Source organism: Manacus candei, unplaced genomic scaffold (genome assembly GCF_025592945.1).
Source record: "Manacus candei isolate 608988 ecotype Guabito, Panama unplaced genomic scaffold, ASM2559294v1 h1tg000023l, whole genome shotgun sequence".
Classification (NCBI taxonomy): Eukaryota; Metazoa; Chordata; class Aves; order Passeriformes; family Pipridae; genus Manacus; species Manacus candei.
Window position 1 is genome coordinate 4,181,886 of NW_026138071.1, and position 19,790 is coordinate 4,201,675.

A 19,790-nucleotide genomic window follows, 5' to 3' on the forward strand; every position below is an offset into this window, starting at 1 on the left:
TACTTAAGATCACTGTGTGTACTCGGGCAGATAAGCCCATGTATCACCTTGTGATTTTAGACCAAGTTCTTTCTCAAAGTCAGTCAAAAAAAAGTCAGAAAAAATTCAAAGCACAAACTGCAGATACATAACCTATAATTAAAAAAGATAAAATCAATTATTTTGGCCACTCAGTTAAACCAGGTCTTGGTCATGGACAAAACCTGTAATATGTTTTGCTCCAGACTCAAGTAATTTTCCAGTGGACATCTGGTCTCTAAAAGCACAAAAGAACATGCTGAACAGCTTATTTGGCTGTCACAGAATCAAGACCACTAAAACATGCTGGATGGTATTAAGATGCTTGATGCTTACAACAGCCAAGGATGCAACTAACTAAAACCAGAGAAGCTTAGGGAAACATCTAGGAAAACAAAACTACTGAATTATTCGCAAAGAGCTACAAAGCATGTAAGGGAAGCAGCATATGGAACACATGGAACAAACGAAGAGATGGTGGAAAAGCCTGCCACTGAATTTATGGCTCAGGGGGCTTCTAATGTTGGGTGAAGAAGTCCTACATGTAACATTCTTTCCCCCCACAATCTCATAAAGAAACAATAGAAAGAAAATCTGTTCCACTGGATGCACACTCCAGCTATGTGGTTGTTAGAATGATCAACCAGTTTCCATTCAAGATTATATTATACTGCAAGTAGAAAATGACTTTGACATTAAACTGCTTCATCTCACTTCCTTTAAGTGATTTATTTAAACACAGATATAATCTAATAAAAGTAGGCAAATAATTCTTTACTTATGTTGATGCCTTTAAGCAATGCCAAGTCAGGGAATAAATTTAACAGGCGATTAAAAGATAAGACACTTGCACTTCTGAGGACAGTTGCAATTAAAAGCTCTCAACACTCATTAGCAGTATTTGAAATATATCTATTTAGGACTACTTTAAAGCCTATGTAGCTCAGTTGGGAAAAAATAAAAACAGTGGAAAATTCCTTTCCCAAGTCAACTAACTTCATATTCTATAGCATGTCAGCTTTGCATCCAAATAAATACAGTTACTCAGATGTACAATTTGTTATATATTTACATACAAGTTTGAAACACATCATCAGCATACCATGAATGTACTTCCACTGCCGTATCGTAAATTGGTGATTTAAAATATGCACTCAAAGCACTAGGCAAGAGATATTTTACATACCAAATGTGCAATCACAGAGTCACTTCACCTAGTTTCTGCTGCCTTAAGAGAGTCATTTAGGCTCCCTTTATTGTTAATGGGAGTGAAAGCAAAAGAAAGCATACACCACCAGAGAGTAACTTAATCCATCCTAAAAAGTACTTCCAATTCATGCAAGATGTTCTGGCCTTTGCACCTTTGTGTCTGATTACTACAGAGGAAGTCTAATGATTTTCTTTGGTGAGCTAATTATCATGAAACTGAAAATATGTTCTTTTAATCTAACTGATGCTGAATATAGTTGAGATGAATCTTTACTCCTACGAGTGCTACTCAGGAAAGGTAATTCTGGAAATAACAGTTTTAATATTAGATGTCATTAAAAAATTAGTTTAAGTATGCCTTCTTTGGAAGCCAAATTTGAGCTTTGATCTTAAGATATTCAAGACTTAGAATGAATGAAAATCAACTTCTTGCCATCACTTTTCATCTGATACATAGAGTTTAAAGAAAAACAGTACGAGACTTTTTAATTTGTTGGCTTGGATGTCTCAGAAGAGAAATTACATTAATTATATATACTCCATTCTGCTGCAAGTAACAATATGCAGAGTATTAAAAAGCAATACAAAAACCCAAGATGACAAAGCTATCTTTGTATTACCTTCTATTATAAGCAAGTTTTTTTTCTGCAGAAAATAGAGGAAACACTTGAGTACAGTACCCAACCCAATTTTATATTTAGGCATCTCAATCTTCAAGGTCCTGAACTCTGCTACCACAGATTTTCCTCAAGTTCTGACTCAGCAAACATAATTTCTGAATTTCAAATAAATCCCCAAATTTCCATTTCAGATCCAAATACAACATTCCTGCAACTGTAATTGAAGTTACACACACTGTTATCAAGACAAAAAATTTGACCTCTGGCCTGTCAGAGATCAGCTTGCCTTTTCAAAACGGTAGCTCCTGCAGGTTATTAAAAAAAAATTCTGTGTCAACATAATGCAACATTTCCCCACCACCTTTTTTTGTATCATTACCATTTTTCTGCTTGTGTTGCATGATGTCTGCTCATGTTGACAGATACTCCTGTTTATTTTCATGTAATAGCCAAAGTTCATTACTTTCTACACATAATTACTCCAAAATCTTTTAACTCTTGTTATGCTGCTTCTGAACTGATAGCTACTCACAGTGCTCCATGCACATGAGGTAAACTTCTCCTGACAACTAATGCACAACAAAGTGTCTGCACATGGTCAGGTAGTTCTGTCTGTGACAACTGCGAAGTCCTGGGCCTCATTTTAAAGGATCTACTTTAAAGACACACAGTTTGACTCCTGTTTTCAGTACTAGTACTAGTCACCAGACGCTGGTCTGATCTGACATAACAGGTGTTTCCTCCTTGTATTTCTCTTGTTTAAACATATTGTCTCTAAAACTGGAACAGTCCTATAGTACTCAAGATGCATTCTGTCTAGAATCATCTTTTATCTAGGTCTTCAGATCATAGAATGTTACATGCTGGAAGGGACCTTAAAGATCATGTAGTCCCAACCCACCTGCCACAGGCAGGGACACTTCTTCTCACTAGACCAGGTTGCTCAAGGCCTTATCCAACCTGGCCTTGAACACTGCCAGGACTGGGGCATCCACAACCTCCCAGAGCAACCTGTTCCAGTGTGTCACCATCCTCACAGGAAATCCTTTCAGCGGTAAGAAGTGCACAAAACCTTTTAACTAATCTGATGAGTTAATCACACAGTCATATTTTTAATTAATTCCTCCATCTTTCCCCAGTGATATGTCTGTGATGGAAGCTAATCTCTTGGAGGCACGGAACAATCCATTTCTCGCTGAATTAAATGCACAGTGGTCCTGCAGTGCTTTGCAGGGCAGCAAACACCCACCACAAGCACTGAAACACACACATTCAACTTCTGCCCCAAGAAATTTAGAAGTAGGCATAAAAAATTACCACACGTAATTTAAAGCTGCAAAGAAAATGTTACCTCTTTTAAGTAATAAAGTCAACTTGTATTCTGAATAATACAAATCAGCATGTTTATCAAACTTTAGAAGGAATATTAGGCATTACCTTGAGTTTTAATTCGGTTTCTTATGAAATTTAAATGTAATATTGATTTACACCTTCAACCTTTACCACACTTTTCTTACATAAGCAAATGACCTTTCCTGGATACAAATGTAAAACTAAACATATTTAAAATATAAAGCAAAGCAAATGACAAAAAAAAAATCTTATTTAAAGCATTGTAATGGTCTATTTGAGACCTGAAATAGCCAGAATGTTGGTGAAACTGGACTTTTAATTGCTGACAAAGGCAAGATTCAACATAGCTTCAGGGAGTATAAGGCAGATGTGCAGTAGGAGATATTGAATTGCTTTCATTTTTTGAGATGAAACTTAAGACAGTACTCACCAATTCTTTCCTAAGTTGAATAAAAAACTGTTTGCACTTAAAAGAAATTTTTACAATCTTCAACCTAAATGAAAAATAAAATCACAATATTTAAACACTTAGTATACTCAATCATGGTTAAAGGCTTAAAGATACCTACTGAAAATATACAGAAAATATTCATTTTCATAGACTAAAAATAAAATGGCAAAGATTAGAGAAAATAGCTTATGTAATTTGAAGTGTATGAGCTGTATATTTAAGTTATCTATCAAATTCACTTGTTTCCATCTTAAACCCTAGGCAGTTGCTAATTTAAGTATCTTTTTCCCCATTACAAATCCCAAAGAGCTCTTCTATCCCCAGGTCATTCCAGACAGATGTTCCCTTTTCTGAGGCCGTTTTCATTATTCCTTAGAATATGAATAAATACTCTGAACTTCACCTGATCTCCTAAAGACATTCTTTCTCCACGTTCTTACATGTCTTTAAATATAACCAGAACTTGTTTTAGTAAAATAGCTAACATAAGATACAAGCATGGAGACAAGGACTCCCAACCTTGGGTTTCTTATCAAGTTAAAAAATCACATTATGAAGAGGAAAAAGCATTTACAATATCAATGAAAGGGAACTACAGATCTTTTCACCTTGCAAGTTATCTATAAAAAAACAAGACACTGACAGTAATTCTGGGCAATTTTGGATGGTAACTGTAATAGTTATGAAAAATGGGAAAAGACAAGCCATATTTCCATCACAATCTAATTATATACTTTTTCAAAGAAATGTAATATTAGGATAGTGCACAGTCTTTATTAAATATAAAAGAGTATCATTCTGGTCAAGGAAAAAAGTGAGGTTCTAATTGTAAAAAAAACCAAAACATCATAACGTTTGTGACTTTAAAAAGGAACAACTGATAAAACACTGCAAATTTACTGGAATTACAGCTTGCCTATTTATCACTTGTTGAATAAAAACCTCTATAGACTAGGAAAGATAAGAAGCAAACATCAACAGACACCTAAGTTGGGTATCTATATACAGAAATTATCTTAACTAAATCAAATGGAGACATTTTTCTCCAGGGGATTATTCAGAGCAGGAATCTAACTTGAAAGTCCTAATTTGTTGAGAGTTTCTATCTACAGTAACATAAAGGGAGACTGTGAACATTAGCCTTTAAATTATGCTTACTTAAATCTTTTCCCATTTCTTTTTTTCTTTCCTAGCTTGCCATTAGTTTAATAAAAAAAACAGCAGCAATAACTGTCCTATTTGTTGGGGTTTTTTCATTTTTTAACAAATTCTTGCTAAGTTTTCAAAGTTAGTTTATCAAGGATTTGACACTATAAAGAGAGCTATATCTTATCTACTGAAATCAGATTATTCCATTGCATCAATTTTCTTAGCACCTCCTGTGACAAACAATTGCTTAAGAATAATGTGGGATGGGTCCTAAATTTGCTGCATGGGATAGACACTAGTGATTATAGCACTCTAACTATGGGAAAAAAAAACCACAAAAAAATTTATTGGGCTATTTAGGTTGCAGTTAATCAACAAGTATGTTATTATGATTTTTTTTTTTAAATTTTGGCATACAGGGCAATTAAAAGAACATTTTAACACATACCTTTTCTAAAAACTGAACTGCACACACTCTATCATGTATCAGATTTGCTTAGCATGTCAACAGAACACTTGAAAAGAAATCACAATTACTCTGTTTATAAAAACATTTTACTATCTTTTATTCTTGAGGTTTCCTCTTCTACTGAAGAAACTACTGCCTTTGGTGATTTACAAATCCAAGGAGAATAAAAATTAAAGCTCTACATACCGGGTTTTATTCTCATTCCATATTTTGGGCAGAGTGAGGTCAGATGACTGTTAAGCCTGAAACCATTTGGAACAGACTCAAAGCTCTAACATTAGCCAATAAGGTCTAACATAACTTGAAAGAGTCACCTTTCAAGTACAAAGGAATGACTCAGCAAAGCTGATTCTCAGCTATTACCAAAAAATACAGCACGTAAGAGAGAGTTCATATGCACTGCTAATACCTTGTTAGTCATTGAATAAGCACATCCACACTCAGCCAAAGGAAAAGGCACATCTGCCTGCATTTCCTTCCTCTGACTGCTGGCAATGGTGCTTATCTGAGGAAAAGCACTGGGTAGCCTAACTCCCAAACAAGAAAGGATTGTCCAGATTTAGTGGTCAAAGACAAACTTGCTTCCAGTAGCTGTGAGATGGCAAAGCTAAAGATGTTAAGGGAAGTGGAGGGATGCAGCAAACTAACCCACTAGTTCAGGAAAAGAAACTCCAGCTTGTTCAGAGCTCTGGTAGGCAAAAGCCCATGGAAGCTGCCCTTTGGGGCACAGGAACAGAGGACAGGTAGTCAGTCTTAAAGGACAAAATTCTCAATCAGAATAATTCTGATGTGCTAGAAAACATGCAAGCATGAGAAGAGGCCAAGCTAGATAAACTCAGAACTGCTAACTGGGCTCAAACACAAAAAGAAGTGTACAAGATGTAGAAGCAGGATTAGGAAATCCAAAGTGCAACTGCAGTTGCAACTGGCAGTGGATGCAAAAGGCAACAAAGCTTTCCAGAGGTACATCAACTGCAAAAGAGAGGCAAAGGAAAGCATGTCCAACTGCTGAACAGATGGTTTAGTAACAAAGGAAAGGCTGAGGTACTCCATGCTCTTTTCCTTTGGTCTCCTCAGATTCCCAGGTCTCTGTGCCTGGTAGCAATACCTGGGGAAAGGAGGAGTTACCCACAATACAGGAAGATCAAGTTAGGACACACGGGATAAAAGACATTCGCTTTTGTTTTGCCCAATTCCTCACTTCTCTCCCTTCTGTTTCATTTCTCCCCATGATCATAAGGTTCCTAATAAGCAATTTAGATATAATATCAAATTAAGAGGGAGAGGGCAAAGACATTTTACTCGACTCTTCTCTGAGCAACACAGTTAAATCTTTATTTCTTCCCACATACATGCATGTCTGTCCTCTCACTTGTCAACTCAGGAATACTAAAAAACAGGTATCTAAACATTCACTGTAATCAGAAAGCCTGGGAAGACATTACACAGATGCAGTTGCACAGGAGCAAGAATAAGTGGAAGCAAGAAGAAAAAAGTACCACTACTAGTGTCACTGGAAGAGCAGCATGACTGTGGATAAAAAGGAAAGGTAACAGGTCTACTGTTGAGCTGTATTGTGAAAATTGGCATTTCAAATCCTTACTCATACTGAAAGGAAGCCTATAACAGGGTGGAATGTGGAAGGGTAGTTTTGGGTCTTTTTGGGTTTGTTTTGTGAAGACCAATTGTGTTGGTACTATAGTCTTCACAGGAAGGAATCAATATCCCTCATGTCAGTTGATATGGTTGAATACAAAGAGGAACTGTTCAGGTAATTACACACATGCAAAAACCACACTAAGAATTTATATCAGCATCCCTGGCACGCAAACAATATGAAGCAGAACTCACAGAAACCTGCAACTTCCATTAGGGACATGTAGCTTAATTATGACCTACACTGTACGTACTCAGTAATTTACCAGTGTGTTTTACAGAACCTATTCCTACTATTGCTGTTTTCCCAAAATTGACTGCAGTAAAATCAGACTGAAAGCCTTCCTCATTATTATAGCATTCCATACATAAACCAGTCTTAGCCCAGAAATTGCTCTAACATGTCAAAATTCTCACCACACGAAGGACACATTTCTTAGAACATGCCAGTATTATAAAGGCAGGTCTGACCGACCAATACAGTAGTTTCAGACCTTTCATTCCAAAATCACTTTTAATTTACCCAATAACCCTGAAGACTGGAAATTTACATGCTTTGTAATTGTCTCAGATTTACTTTTCTTTGAATGCTTACAGGCAAAATGTTTACCACATTCAATTGTATCTGGCTACAAATAACACCTATGTTATAATTTCGTTTTTCTTTCTCTCTGAAAATCTACTAAAATTTGACCATTCACACTGTTTCTCAAACCACAAAATACATAACATCCTCCAATGAACCAGGAGACTAAGCTCAGAAAAACAGAATGTCTCAGAAATTCATTGGGTTGCAGAAAGACCAAGCACACACATCAGCAGCAAACAAAAATGCAAAATCAGTAGCAAATGAACACTTTTCATCATTTTTCTAGAATGAACAGCGCCTGTGCCTGGTGAACTGATGTCTCTTGTGACAATCTTATATGACTGATTCCAGCCACTCAGAATGCTGCTGTAGCAAACTCAGTGACACGTGTCATAAGGTTGTCAAAGTGGATTCCAAGCAGGCAAAGGAAACCAAGGGAAGGTTACTTCTGCAGGAGCTGAAAAAGGCATTGGGGAAGGTGACATAACTTCTGTAGAGCTCTACAGAAGTTACAGAGGACTTCTACAGAGCACTATAGAAGTCATAGTGGAAAACAGGATTTCTGTATATATATATATATATATACATATATATATATATTCTGTTCTTATATGAATAAAGAACAGGATTCAAACTTAAGCAGAATGATAAGCAGAGTAAGATAGTTAATGGGGATAACTCCATCTTTAAAGAACAGCTTTAAAAACTATTTTAGTTAAGAAATAAATGACAGCATTTTCTGCAGTAAATGCACTTTTCTGATCCTATCATGAAAATGGTTATCTATGGATGAAGAGACGACAATAGCCTGAACGCTCCACCTCAGTTATCCTCACAACTACATTAAGTTGAAAACACACAGTGCAATTAATATATACGTGACAAAACAGGTAAGAGCAGTCATTCTCCAGGTTAGTACTTTTCAGTTCAGCTGTCTTTTTAAAGACTGTAAGCTACACCATCACATTGGTCTGGGTTACTTACTTAATTAAATGTAAAGTATGAGTACAAACTCCTGAATAAAAAAATGTATTAAAATCCATTACAGTTTCATTACAGTATCAGAATGGTTTCATAGGACAGCATGCAGTTCAGGACAAAATCCCATCATAAAGTTACCCATAAGCAAAACATCAGATGAATAATTTCAACTTGATATGCTACAACTAAGTTTCAGTCTTTTTTTTAGAGTGTGTGACACAGTTAGTGGTAAAAATATTTTGAAATAGCAAACAAAACCATTAAACAGCTGTCCTTACCACTGAAAGGTGTTTATTCGTACTCTGTTCTTAAAAATTAGTATTCCACCTGACATCACTCCAATCATTATTTCATTGTTACTCTGATCCTTTAAAAGAAAAGAAAAAATTACGTGAAGAACAATATAAATATCTTTTGAAACCTCATATATATTCATTCTCATCTCTCTCTAAATAGACAAATTCACATGGAAGGAAACACGTTTTAATCAGACAAATAATAAACTGTTCACTTCTATTTAGGACAAACCTGAATGTTTGCTCTGAGTTCTTTATAAGCTACCACAAAATTTTAATTTCCGAAGTTAGCTCCTCTGTCTTTCACCAACTTCGAAGAAATACGTAACAGTATTGTGGCAGTTTATTACTAACAGCAACACTAACAGACTGGCTTGACATTTGCTACACTAAAAGCAACCAGCAACTTAAATTCCTACCTGAAAGGAAATTGCAATCTCAGAACACAGAGAGGAGAGATTCTAAAACAAACAATATTGTAAGCATATTTAAAAAGCACATTTTTCCTGAAATATCTTTGCACTCTATCAAACACCTGCTATAGATCTCTCAATATGTGTGCAATAACAGTGGATAAGATACAGTGAGCAGTGAGTGGGGTACATTTCAAATTCTTTTCCAAGTTTCTCTAACCTTAGGGAATAAGACAAGAATATTTAAAAACTAGAGGTGTCTTAGTTGCTAAAAATAATTTTATTCAGAGGCTTTGTAGAAATTTTAGCACTGCACTGACAGGTTAAGATTGTTTCAGTCAAGACCTTGAGCTACTTGCTTTACCAGGTAAAATTGTATCAAATCATGGTACTCTCACCTTACATTAACAGTTCATTCTATATTATGATAATGATTTATAACATAATTCTAATAGGAACCAAATTAAATATTTTCAAAGTTGATAGATCCTTAATTATCAAAGGCACATTCAACAAGCATATTCTTCTTATTCATCAGTAGCCAACTGAACTGCCATTTAAGCCAACAAGGCTCAACGTGAATAACAGAGATAACTAAACACAAATTCAAGCAAAGAAATATCCTCACTAGAGTGAAATAGTGGATATTCAATTCGTAAATCCCAGTTAGGCACCTAATAAGATGATACTGGTTTCATTTTTTTTTCTCTTGTAAGCAGCTGCCAGGAAGGCCCACTAAAAAGGAAAGTATATTTTTCCATAAAACTCAGAGGAATCCATTTTTATATTACAATACTAGTTCATCCAAACTTACCCTTGCATAGTGCAATTCAACTCCATAAAGTTCTAAGGTACGTGCTGTATTGAGATAATTGAACTCTGCTTCTGCAGGAGACAACCCTCTGAAAGAAAGCAGCTAAATCAGAAATGTTCTAACACGACCTCCCACATCAGGCTCCCCAGTGAGCACAAACAGAAAATCTGCATTGTTTTACTACTTCTACCCCCACCCTGAAATCTGAATTTCCTTTCTCATAACAAATGGACTGTAACCCGAAAATTTTAACAGAAAAGAACTTCTGCTTCCACACAGTCTCGACAAGAGGCCACAACACATTGTATTGCTAATGCACCGTTTCATTTAAATATCTATGGAGCCCTAGAATCTGGAAATTACTTTTACAATCCTGGACTTTCCTCTGGTAATTTAAAGTTAAACTACCATCAGCTCATTTAAATGTCTTTACCCTACCTAATAGAATTTGCTAAGCCTTTATCTGAAACATTCAGTAGTTTCTAAAGGAAACATGCCCCAATCAAGCAAATGTTTTGTAAATATCACTTAAATTTTGTTAAATTTAACTGTAAGAAAAGGTACTTAAGTTCTAAAATATTAAGGAACCATCACTGAAAAGTATCACAGAGTACATACTGAAAAAAAATATTTTCCATTGCTTCACTGCCTTTTCCTCTTCAGTGAAAGGTCACAGACTTGCACACAGGAAAGAGCAGATATTGAAGAAAAGGACTTTGTTACTTCTAAAGTAACTCTTTTAACTGCTGAAAGCACCATGAAAACAAAGCCTTTATGCTCAGAATATTCCCGAAGATTGAAAAAAACTCTTAAAGAAAATATATCTGACTGATGTCCTACATAATACACACAAATACTGTTTTCAGAGTACCTTTAACATTATTCATTATTTCACTAATTTTCCCTGTCATTCTGTCATAGATACTCTGTAGACCATCAGTGGTGTTATATATTCATCATAAAAATAATCTAAAAAAAAATTACATTACACATATTTTTAAAAACCCTAAAAAAACCCCAAACAAACAAACAAACAAAAAAACCCACCAAAAAGAAAACCCAAAAAACCCAGAAACCTTTAAGACAAAATACTCCTTTTTTTTATATAATAGCACAGCATCAGCAGTCAGGATTTGACAAAGTCAGTCAGTATCTTCTGATGTAAATCCTTACATGTGCTGCTGATGTAATTTTGCTATTTCTTTTTCAAAGTCTTGAGGCTGGCTAGGGATGAAAGAATATTCTGAGAGGTAGCCTGGCAAGTTTTCTGAATGGTTGTAGTCTCCCAGCTCGGCTAAAATATTAAAAAGAGAGGTTATTGTTTATCACTGATGTACTTGGCATTGTGCAAGGCCCCCAAATTCACAAGGGTCTGCTCCCACATAATTTATGATCTACAGCAAACAAAAATAGAGAAGACATTTGAACTCCCCTTTTCCCTTTTGAATAAACAGTCGCATTCTCAGTGAATACCATGGAAATTATTTAGTGAGAGCTTTTATTATGTACTTATGAAGTTTTTAAAGTGTTTAATTTGTAATACACAAATTAATTAATAAATGCTGTCATAACAGCTAGCACTAAATAGGATATATTTATATAGATACAGATATATAGGACAGTATTGAATTTTTTTCCTTTATTATTTTACCTTGCTTGTTTTCATGTGATTACACTTTTTTTTTAACACTACAACTGCTATTTCTTCATGAAGATTTGCAAAATCCACCAACTCATTATGTACCAAGATATATTCAGAAGCATTAGAAAAATATTTTTTTGCATATTCAACTGGTATGTATGGAAAAAAGTACACATACATACACCTACATTGAAACTACTCTACTTGAAACTACTAAAAAGTGCATTTACATAATTACTAACCCTTTCTTAAAATTATAAGAAATAAATTAAAATCACATTTGTCAGAAAAAAACATACAAACGACATTTGCTAAAAATAGAGGCTTTGAGGTTTTCTAACTATAGTAAAAAAAAAAGGCAGCTTTAAGTATCTGCAATCTATGTAACAGATCTACAGTGACAGGTAAGAAACATAACGTGAAAACTGGAAAGATCACAGCAATATATCATGATGTGGGATTCTGGGCAGGCCTAATGGCACTGACAAGAGGGATGAAGGCACCCATGGAGCGGGAGGATAAGGAAGGGAAAGCAGGAAAGAACTCTGGAGTGCTTGCACTGCCAGAAATAGATCTTATTTTAAATAATTTAAAAATTAGGAAATGGGACCAGGTTTTATAATAGAATGCATTCCTTGCTAAAATCCACTATGAAGAATACAGGACTATGTCTGCTATTTACATATACTTATAGAGAATCCAGACAATTTACTATAGGCAGGCATAGAAATCATTAGACAGAGCTCTGCCTACTGAAGAACTTAATGGCAGCAGGGTCTCATAGATAAGTGTAAATACAAGGTACTGTGCACACCCACCACTTCTGCATACCACGCCTCTAACTTCTGTTATTTGAAAAATAAACATATTGCATTCTTAGAACCCTAAAATGTTATCAACTTTTCATAGTTCCTGTTTCATTATCAAATACTTTATATCTTCTAAGGCAAATCCCTATGGCATGACAGCACTTGCAGTGCATTTTTCCAAGCAGCTGGAGTGTGGAAGTTTTGTTTAAGAGAAACTGTTCTACTGATTGACCTAGAAAAAGGTGACCACTTAACAAAACTATGCATAAAACATTACAGTAACATTACTATGTTTTTTACCTGAAATTATTAACATTGACACTATTTGTCTTATATGTACAAAGTATACAAATGTGGATATAAGTATCTTTAGCAGAAGAAAACCACATGAGTACAGACAGATATATTAGGATTGCTTATAAAACAGAATTTCTGACAATGAGAAATTTCAAGAAGTAGAGGCTGAACAGTCTCTAGTTGGTTGGTTGCTATGGTGTTTTTTTTTTTCCACTGAACAATGTAAGTTTATGAAGAAAAAATGAGTGGGGAAGAAAACTATATCTCGAGTCTTCAAGACTCATCTATTCACTGCATGGCTTAAAATTGACAAGACAGGTATTGAACTCTTTGGTCAGATATGATCAGAATTCCCTTTTCCACATCTATCACTGTATGAGATGTTAAAAATGTTTAAGTGTCTTAATAAATACTTTTTAGTATCATTCTCAAGGGAGAAACCCACAACCCCACGCCTCAGAACACACAGGAATAAATGAGTATTGATTTGGGGGTTTATAACAGTACATCCTTAAGTATTTTTTTCATATTTAATTCAGCAAAACATGCTGGGGGAGGAAAACCAATCAAATATATTTCTTTAATCATGAGGAAATTAGCATCATGTCCACAAACATCACAGTACAATGTTATACAAACTACATTCTTTAGAAACTAATCAATACTACTTTTTAGTATTTCAGTACTAACATGTACACAAACGCTAATTATACTTACATTGAACAGCATAGGAAGCCAGAAGAGCAGCAGTATTATAAGGACAGGGCAACCTGTTTTGTGTTTTTAAAATGAGAAATAAATAAAATTAGATATTTCATCAAGCGAAATTTGGTTATTTTGAAAACCCTAGTCTTTTATAGTCTATGGACAAATTAGACAGGTAACTACTACAAAGACTTCTACTTGCACAGGTAGTGATTTATTCTTAATATACTTTTATTTTTGTAGGCAAAATCCCTCATATCTCTCACTATTACGTTTTTCTCAATCAAATTTGCATTCAGTGTTTAACACAACAAAAATGTCTTACCTTCCAGTAAGAATGTCCTGCTTAATTTGCAAAAAGTACTGGTACCTTATTTAAAGAAGCAAACAAAAAACACTGTAATTAAAAATAATTTTTTTCCATAATTTTCCATCAATTTAATGTATTTTGCTTTCAGTTAGCACAAAACTAAACTTTACATTTTGCATGCTATTTCTTAAACTCTCATGGGAAAAAAATGAAACTTTGCTTAGTAAAATAATATTACAACTTGGTAAAATCAACTACTTACAGGTTATGAAGTTATACATTGTATTTCTCTAGAAGGCCTGCTTTATACAGTAACCTGCTTTATACAGTAACCACAAGCTGAAATTTGCATCTGTGTATGGAGGTATCCACATAAGAATGATCTGTACTCCAGGTAGAGAGAATTAATTTATTCTCACTGAGTATTTGATATTACTCTGTTTTAATTAAATTTTAATTTAATTATTCTTAGTATTTTGGAGTTACATTGTTGTTATAAAAGTTGTGGACTCTTATGTCAAATACCTTTCAATTGACTTCCCTCAAACTTCTAAAGTTTTCTTTAATTATGGTGTGAGAAAAGTTTGTTTTAGAAATTCATCTAGTTTTCCCATGCCCATTCTTTCAAGTCAGGGAGGACATGGATACAGCAAAAGGAACAGACAAATACTTTAAAATAAGAATTATTTCCCACCAAACAGTGGAGGCAGAAACACTATGACTTAAAAACCCCAACAAGCCTGAAAGTGCAAACAGCTTTCCCTCTAAATTACTTCCTTTGTTTCTCCAACAAAACCCAAATATTTTGTTAATGTCTCAGAATGAATCTTTTGTTCACTCAATTTAGTTCCTTCATATTTCACTCCAAGGTTTTAGACAATTTCAAGGAAGTATAAATGTTTATATCAAGCGGCAAATTACACCTGCTACAAAGCTCCACTGAAACAGAGACCAGAGTGGGGTAACAAACAAGACTTACCAAGATGGCAGGACGTTAGCACAAGTTTAAACTTTCAGCAAAAAAACCCCTTATAACAGAGCATAAAAGCATCTGTAGAATTTGTCTATATTGCCTGTTTATTTTTTAAAAGAGGTTTCACTGTATGGCAAATTTAAACATCATTCCTGCTTCCTTATATATTTATTCTGGTTTGGGATCTCCTACATTAATGATATTATTATTATAACCATCTGGTTTGGTTTCCTTCTTGTAGCTCTGATTCAAAAGCTGGGAGTGACCTATACCCATTCATTGTAAACACTCGCCAAAATCACTTATCAAAACCACTAAATACTAAATATTTCCCAGTACTAACTTGCACTAAGAAATTAAAACCAAAATGCATTACTTTATTACACATATCATGACTACTCATAATTGTGTAGTCTTCAGAAAGTGGATTAACTATCCCCTTAAAGACTTCCACAAACATTTCCAAATACACACAGAAATCCAATTATTTACAAGTTAAATATAATGTAAAGGTAAAACATTCCGAGTTTGAAAGAAAATGAAGGAAAACTCTTGTGAACTGACAAGCAAAGATATGAGTCCATGTGCTCAACTCCTACAAAACCATCAAGAGGTTCTTGAACTGACCAGAAAGGCAGGAAGCTTAGTCTAAGGTATTAAACCTCAAGAAGTTAAAACTGGGACATTAGCCACATTTTAGAGACCTCAAAATAACTTTTTGTTTTCCACATTAAAATGCACATTGAAACCAAAAAAGATAAAACAAAATTTCTTTACCAGTTAAAAAATGCAATAAATGACAAGTTAATTTTATATATTATATAGATATGCTTCAGCTCAGCTTTGCTTGAGCATCTCTTCACAAATATACAGCTGCACCTCCATCTTATTTTACTTTTTCTGGTGTAATGTTTTATTAGAAATATTGCACAGCACTTAAAGGATCTCATGATTAAGGGACACCAAGCAGAGTTCATTTCCTGTCCACTGTTTTCAGTGAACAGGGAAGTTGATGGTTTGTTAGCCAACCATCACAGTTTGAACACTGAAGCCTCACATACTATTTAGCAAAATTGGAAATCAACAGAAGTTTAGCAACACAGATCTGCACGGGCCTGCACAACACACCCAGCTGAAACAACGCAGGGAGCATCCCACTGCCACGGCTTCATCTTCCTTACATGGATATAGCTAGAAAAGGGTAAGACAGAATTACTGCTAACTGGAGTCAATGTTAATAAGGAAGTCTTCCTGCCTTGAGGAGAACTAATGAAGCTTCATTCCCTACCAAGACAAGTTCCCAAAGCCAAGCTCTCCAATGCACAGCTCCCGCTGACCCCTCCTGACCTGGGGCATTCATAACCTGCCTCGCTCACACGAATTCACAGCGGTCTAATAAGACACGAGCTTGCACTGGATCTTTCCCTGCCATTTATTCATACTGCCTCATGTGTGGAGCCATTCCTGTTTTCAGGGAATTGATTAAAACTGAGCAGTCTCAGCTTGAGTTGGAGTTGTCAGAAGTTTGCACCTTCTTTTCATTTCTTTTTTTTGAGGTAGGAATACTGATTACACGAAAGAACCTGTATTTGTGACATGGCATCCTAACTTCATTCCATAAAAGCCAATAGTTAATAACTCTCTCTTCGTAATAATTCCAAATACAAATGAGTTTTCTCAGGGGCAATTAGGCCTATTAGCAAAAAAGACAGAGCTGACCTAGATACAGGAATCCTACATTATTTCTCATTTAAAAGAATACTGTATTTATAGCTTTGTATTTAGAGAGAATAGCACTTAAAGTAAACAGTTTTCTCCTTCTTTATGGTTTACATCATATTGATCAACATTACCCATTTTTTCATCTCCTTAGGAATATTACATAATTTCCTTTAATTCAAATAAAACACTTTCCACACTTTTTTTATTATTCTGATGGAGTAAATTGCCAAATTTTCCTACAGTAAATATTTCAATAAAACAAAGTCTCATCCAGGCTCTCATGAGACTCATTTTAGTAAATTCTATCTGCATAAATATATGCAAAATTTTGTCCAAAATATGACAAATCAATAGAAATTATAAACAAATGTGGACTCAAATTTTCACAGTTTTGGTACTTAGGTTTCAAAAGCTGTCCTTAATAATTCAGATACTGTTTTTTGAATGGAGCTGACCTGTTTTCAGAATGGCTGACATCCAAAAATTCCAATCTGTCAAATCATGCCATTTATGTAGAGGACCAGAAGTAATTAAAAATACTGAAAATTTGAGGCATTTCTTCTGGGACTAATTGCAACTCACAAGCCTCCTATTTTGATTCGCACTGAGCATTTTCTTCAACAGATTTCAACACATTGCTATCAAAATAAGCTTATGAGATTCAAGCTATGGTTGTGTCAAGGAATAAACCATACAGAAATTAATTTTTTAGTGTTAAGCAGAAAACTGGGGGGGGGTGTCAAAAATGCAGAAAGTTTAGAAATTTTTTGGTTACAAAGGAGAACACAAGTAAGGATTAAATTTGCACTCATTGATGATTAAGCTTTTTCTCTCTTATCTATTTCCCCTTTTCTGTTTCTACTTGGTAGTATTTTCTTCACGTAGTTACTTCACTTTGCATATAAATTTTTAAGTTTATTCACAGAGACTACTTCTTATATTGATTTGGTGCAACTGCATAGTTCATATCTGTAATCATTAGGCAAAAATTAGAAGTTTGTCCATATGACAAGAATGATTTATAAGAAAATTACCATGCTATACCTTAAAAAAATTAATGATCAGTCTAGAAAAATATTTTATTGACAAAGTAACCAGACCTACCTTGTATATTCTTCTTGAAGCTTGTTTGGGTCACTTACAAAAAACTTAACTCTGAAGTTCAGACTGTGAGGAGATCCTCCTATGGTCAAGAAAAGTTATTTCTAATTAATCAGGGCACCCTGGAAAAACAGCATAATAACAATAGATGAATTGACGAAATACATACATTACTCACTTTTTAATTGTTTCCTGATAGGTTTGTTTGGATCCAACCACCTCTGGAAAGAGACAAATTATAACACCAACTTCAGAAAAACAAAGAAATACAAATCATATCCTTATACATCATGAAACTCTTGCTATTCTATTACCTTTTACTTGGTCTTTTACCAAAATGCCTCACTGGCATCTGTTGTCCAGATATCTGTCTCTCACAGTGCTAATTCTAGGACGACTTGCTTCTGTGATTGTCACAGGAGCCTGAGAGATGTTAGAACTCAGCTATGCTATGCTTAACAACCTTCAGCTACTCTAAGGTGAACTACCTGTAGCAGTGAAGAGCTACAGGCAGGCTAATTTACCCAACTCAGAAGTTAGTTTGCTTAAACTACTTCCAGTACTTCTGACTCTGTATTTTGCAGATCTGACAGAGCCAGTGAATGATCCCACTGGCTCCCAGATTCTCTTCAAATTGTCAGCCTAAGTGTCAGCACTGGTACATCACTAACTGAGATCTTGGAAACCAGGCTCAATACTCAGCCTACTGGATTTAAGGACTACAGAACAATTTTACCAAACAGTGCCCAATCTTGATCACCTCTACAGGAGAACACTGCTGTGTACAGACAGACCTTTATAAAAATCAACGTAGCAAATGTCAGATAAAAGTATGGCTCTCTGGAAAGCCCTGCAAGTTGTATAAACCACTGCCCACCAGCAACCCAGCAGTCACTGCACGGATAAACATAGCTCAGTTAGCTCATAAGTCTATCTTTGGTATAAATACTGCTCAATTCCTCCTGCTGCCTTGCAAAGGAAGCCCACAAGCTTCAGGAAATCGTTCTATGGGCACAGTTCCTATGAAGTGACAGAGACCTAACACTGTTCAGAATGCACCTCCCTCACATTTATCACAGGGCTTTTTATTTTTTTCAGGTGAGGGAGGAGGAAGCAAACACACAGAGGTACCTGAGCTACCTGACACACACTATGGATCTGAAGCTAGGACTAAGTAATTTTATTCATTAGGAACTACAAATAATGACGAATAGATCCACATCCGTGTAGTAGTTGATTTAAGAGGAACCAAAGAGACAGTTTGATACAGCTTCAAAAATGTGGCTATGTAAAAAAAGAAAACAAACCACCAAATCTTTATACAGGATCAATTAACTTTTAAGACTAAATGTAAAGGCTTAATAAAGGACACTCCAGCCAGGGATACACAGGAATTTTAAGTAAGAATCTTTCAAGACATGTTGAAAGATACTTGACTTTTACTGTGAGATTAATATTATACATTATATATCATATACTATTATACATACATTATACATTATATTATTAAAAAGATAAAGCTCCTGCAGTTTATGAAATCCACGTTTAGACACAATGCTGGAGGTTTCACACTCAATTAGCAAAACCCCCTTCTCCCCATCATCTTTACCTCCTGCTGTATTAACTATATTTTAGTAATATTCTGCTGTGTTATTTCATAAGTAACTAGGATATTCGACAATCCAATAAGGTTTCTTTGTCCAAATGAACCAAGTGTAAATGGACATAAACTGAAATTAGTCAAACCCATAAATTCTTCAAGCTTACATGACTAATATTGGTAACATTTCTATTTAGCTCTGACACATTGTTTTCATGGCAACTAAGTATGTGCTGAAAAGACAAAATATTTAGAAGCCAAAAGAATACCAAACCTTTAAAGCATGTGCTTATATCAAACAGCTGTGAAGTCATTCTTTCAGACTAACTCTTAACCAGATCCTTCCATTACAGTGTTGTGCTCATCTGCTTCCAGACAGATAAACTAAAAAACAGAGAGCTTAGAGGTCTACGCTTTGGAAAGCCAGATAAATGAGAACTAGAACAGATTTCTGAATGTTGAGTAAAATGTTGAGTCATGATCAATTAAATACTTCTTAAACAAAGTTGAAAAATAATTCAGCCTTTTCTTCAGCATGCCTATGTCTTTTCAGCCTGGAAACAAAGTTCAGAATAAAAATATTAAATGAGGCCAGCCTGCCAATGTCTTAAGA

At 34.9% G+C, this 19,790-nt stretch overlaps 1 protein-coding gene across 3 annotated transcripts in view; it reads right to left on the reverse strand.

The window, feature by feature from the left end:
- PTPN4 (protein tyrosine phosphatase non-receptor type 4) overlaps positions 1-19,790 on the reverse strand; it is a 110,109-nt gene that overhangs the window by 41,398 nt on the left and 48,921 nt on the right. For all 3 annotated transcript variants that reach the window (XR_007904465.1, XM_051787011.1, XM_051787012.1), the window contains exons 4-11: positions 17,756-17,798; positions 17,581-17,659; positions 13,797-13,841; positions 13,484-13,536; positions 11,192-11,312; positions 10,019-10,106; positions 8,774-8,862; positions 3,631-3,694 (exon numbers count right to left, since the gene is read on the reverse strand). Coding sequence is in view for 2 of the 3 variants with exons in the window: in XM_051787011.1 (XP_051642971.1) it covers positions 3,631-3,694; positions 8,774-8,862; positions 10,019-10,106; positions 11,192-11,312; positions 13,484-13,536; positions 13,797-13,841; positions 17,581-17,659; positions 17,756-17,798 (582 nt within the window). In the remaining variant the exon portion in view is untranslated. The remainder of the gene's footprint in view (positions 1-3,630; positions 3,695-8,773; positions 8,863-10,018; positions 10,107-11,191; positions 11,313-13,483; positions 13,537-13,796; positions 13,842-17,580; positions 17,660-17,755; positions 17,799-19,790) is intronic.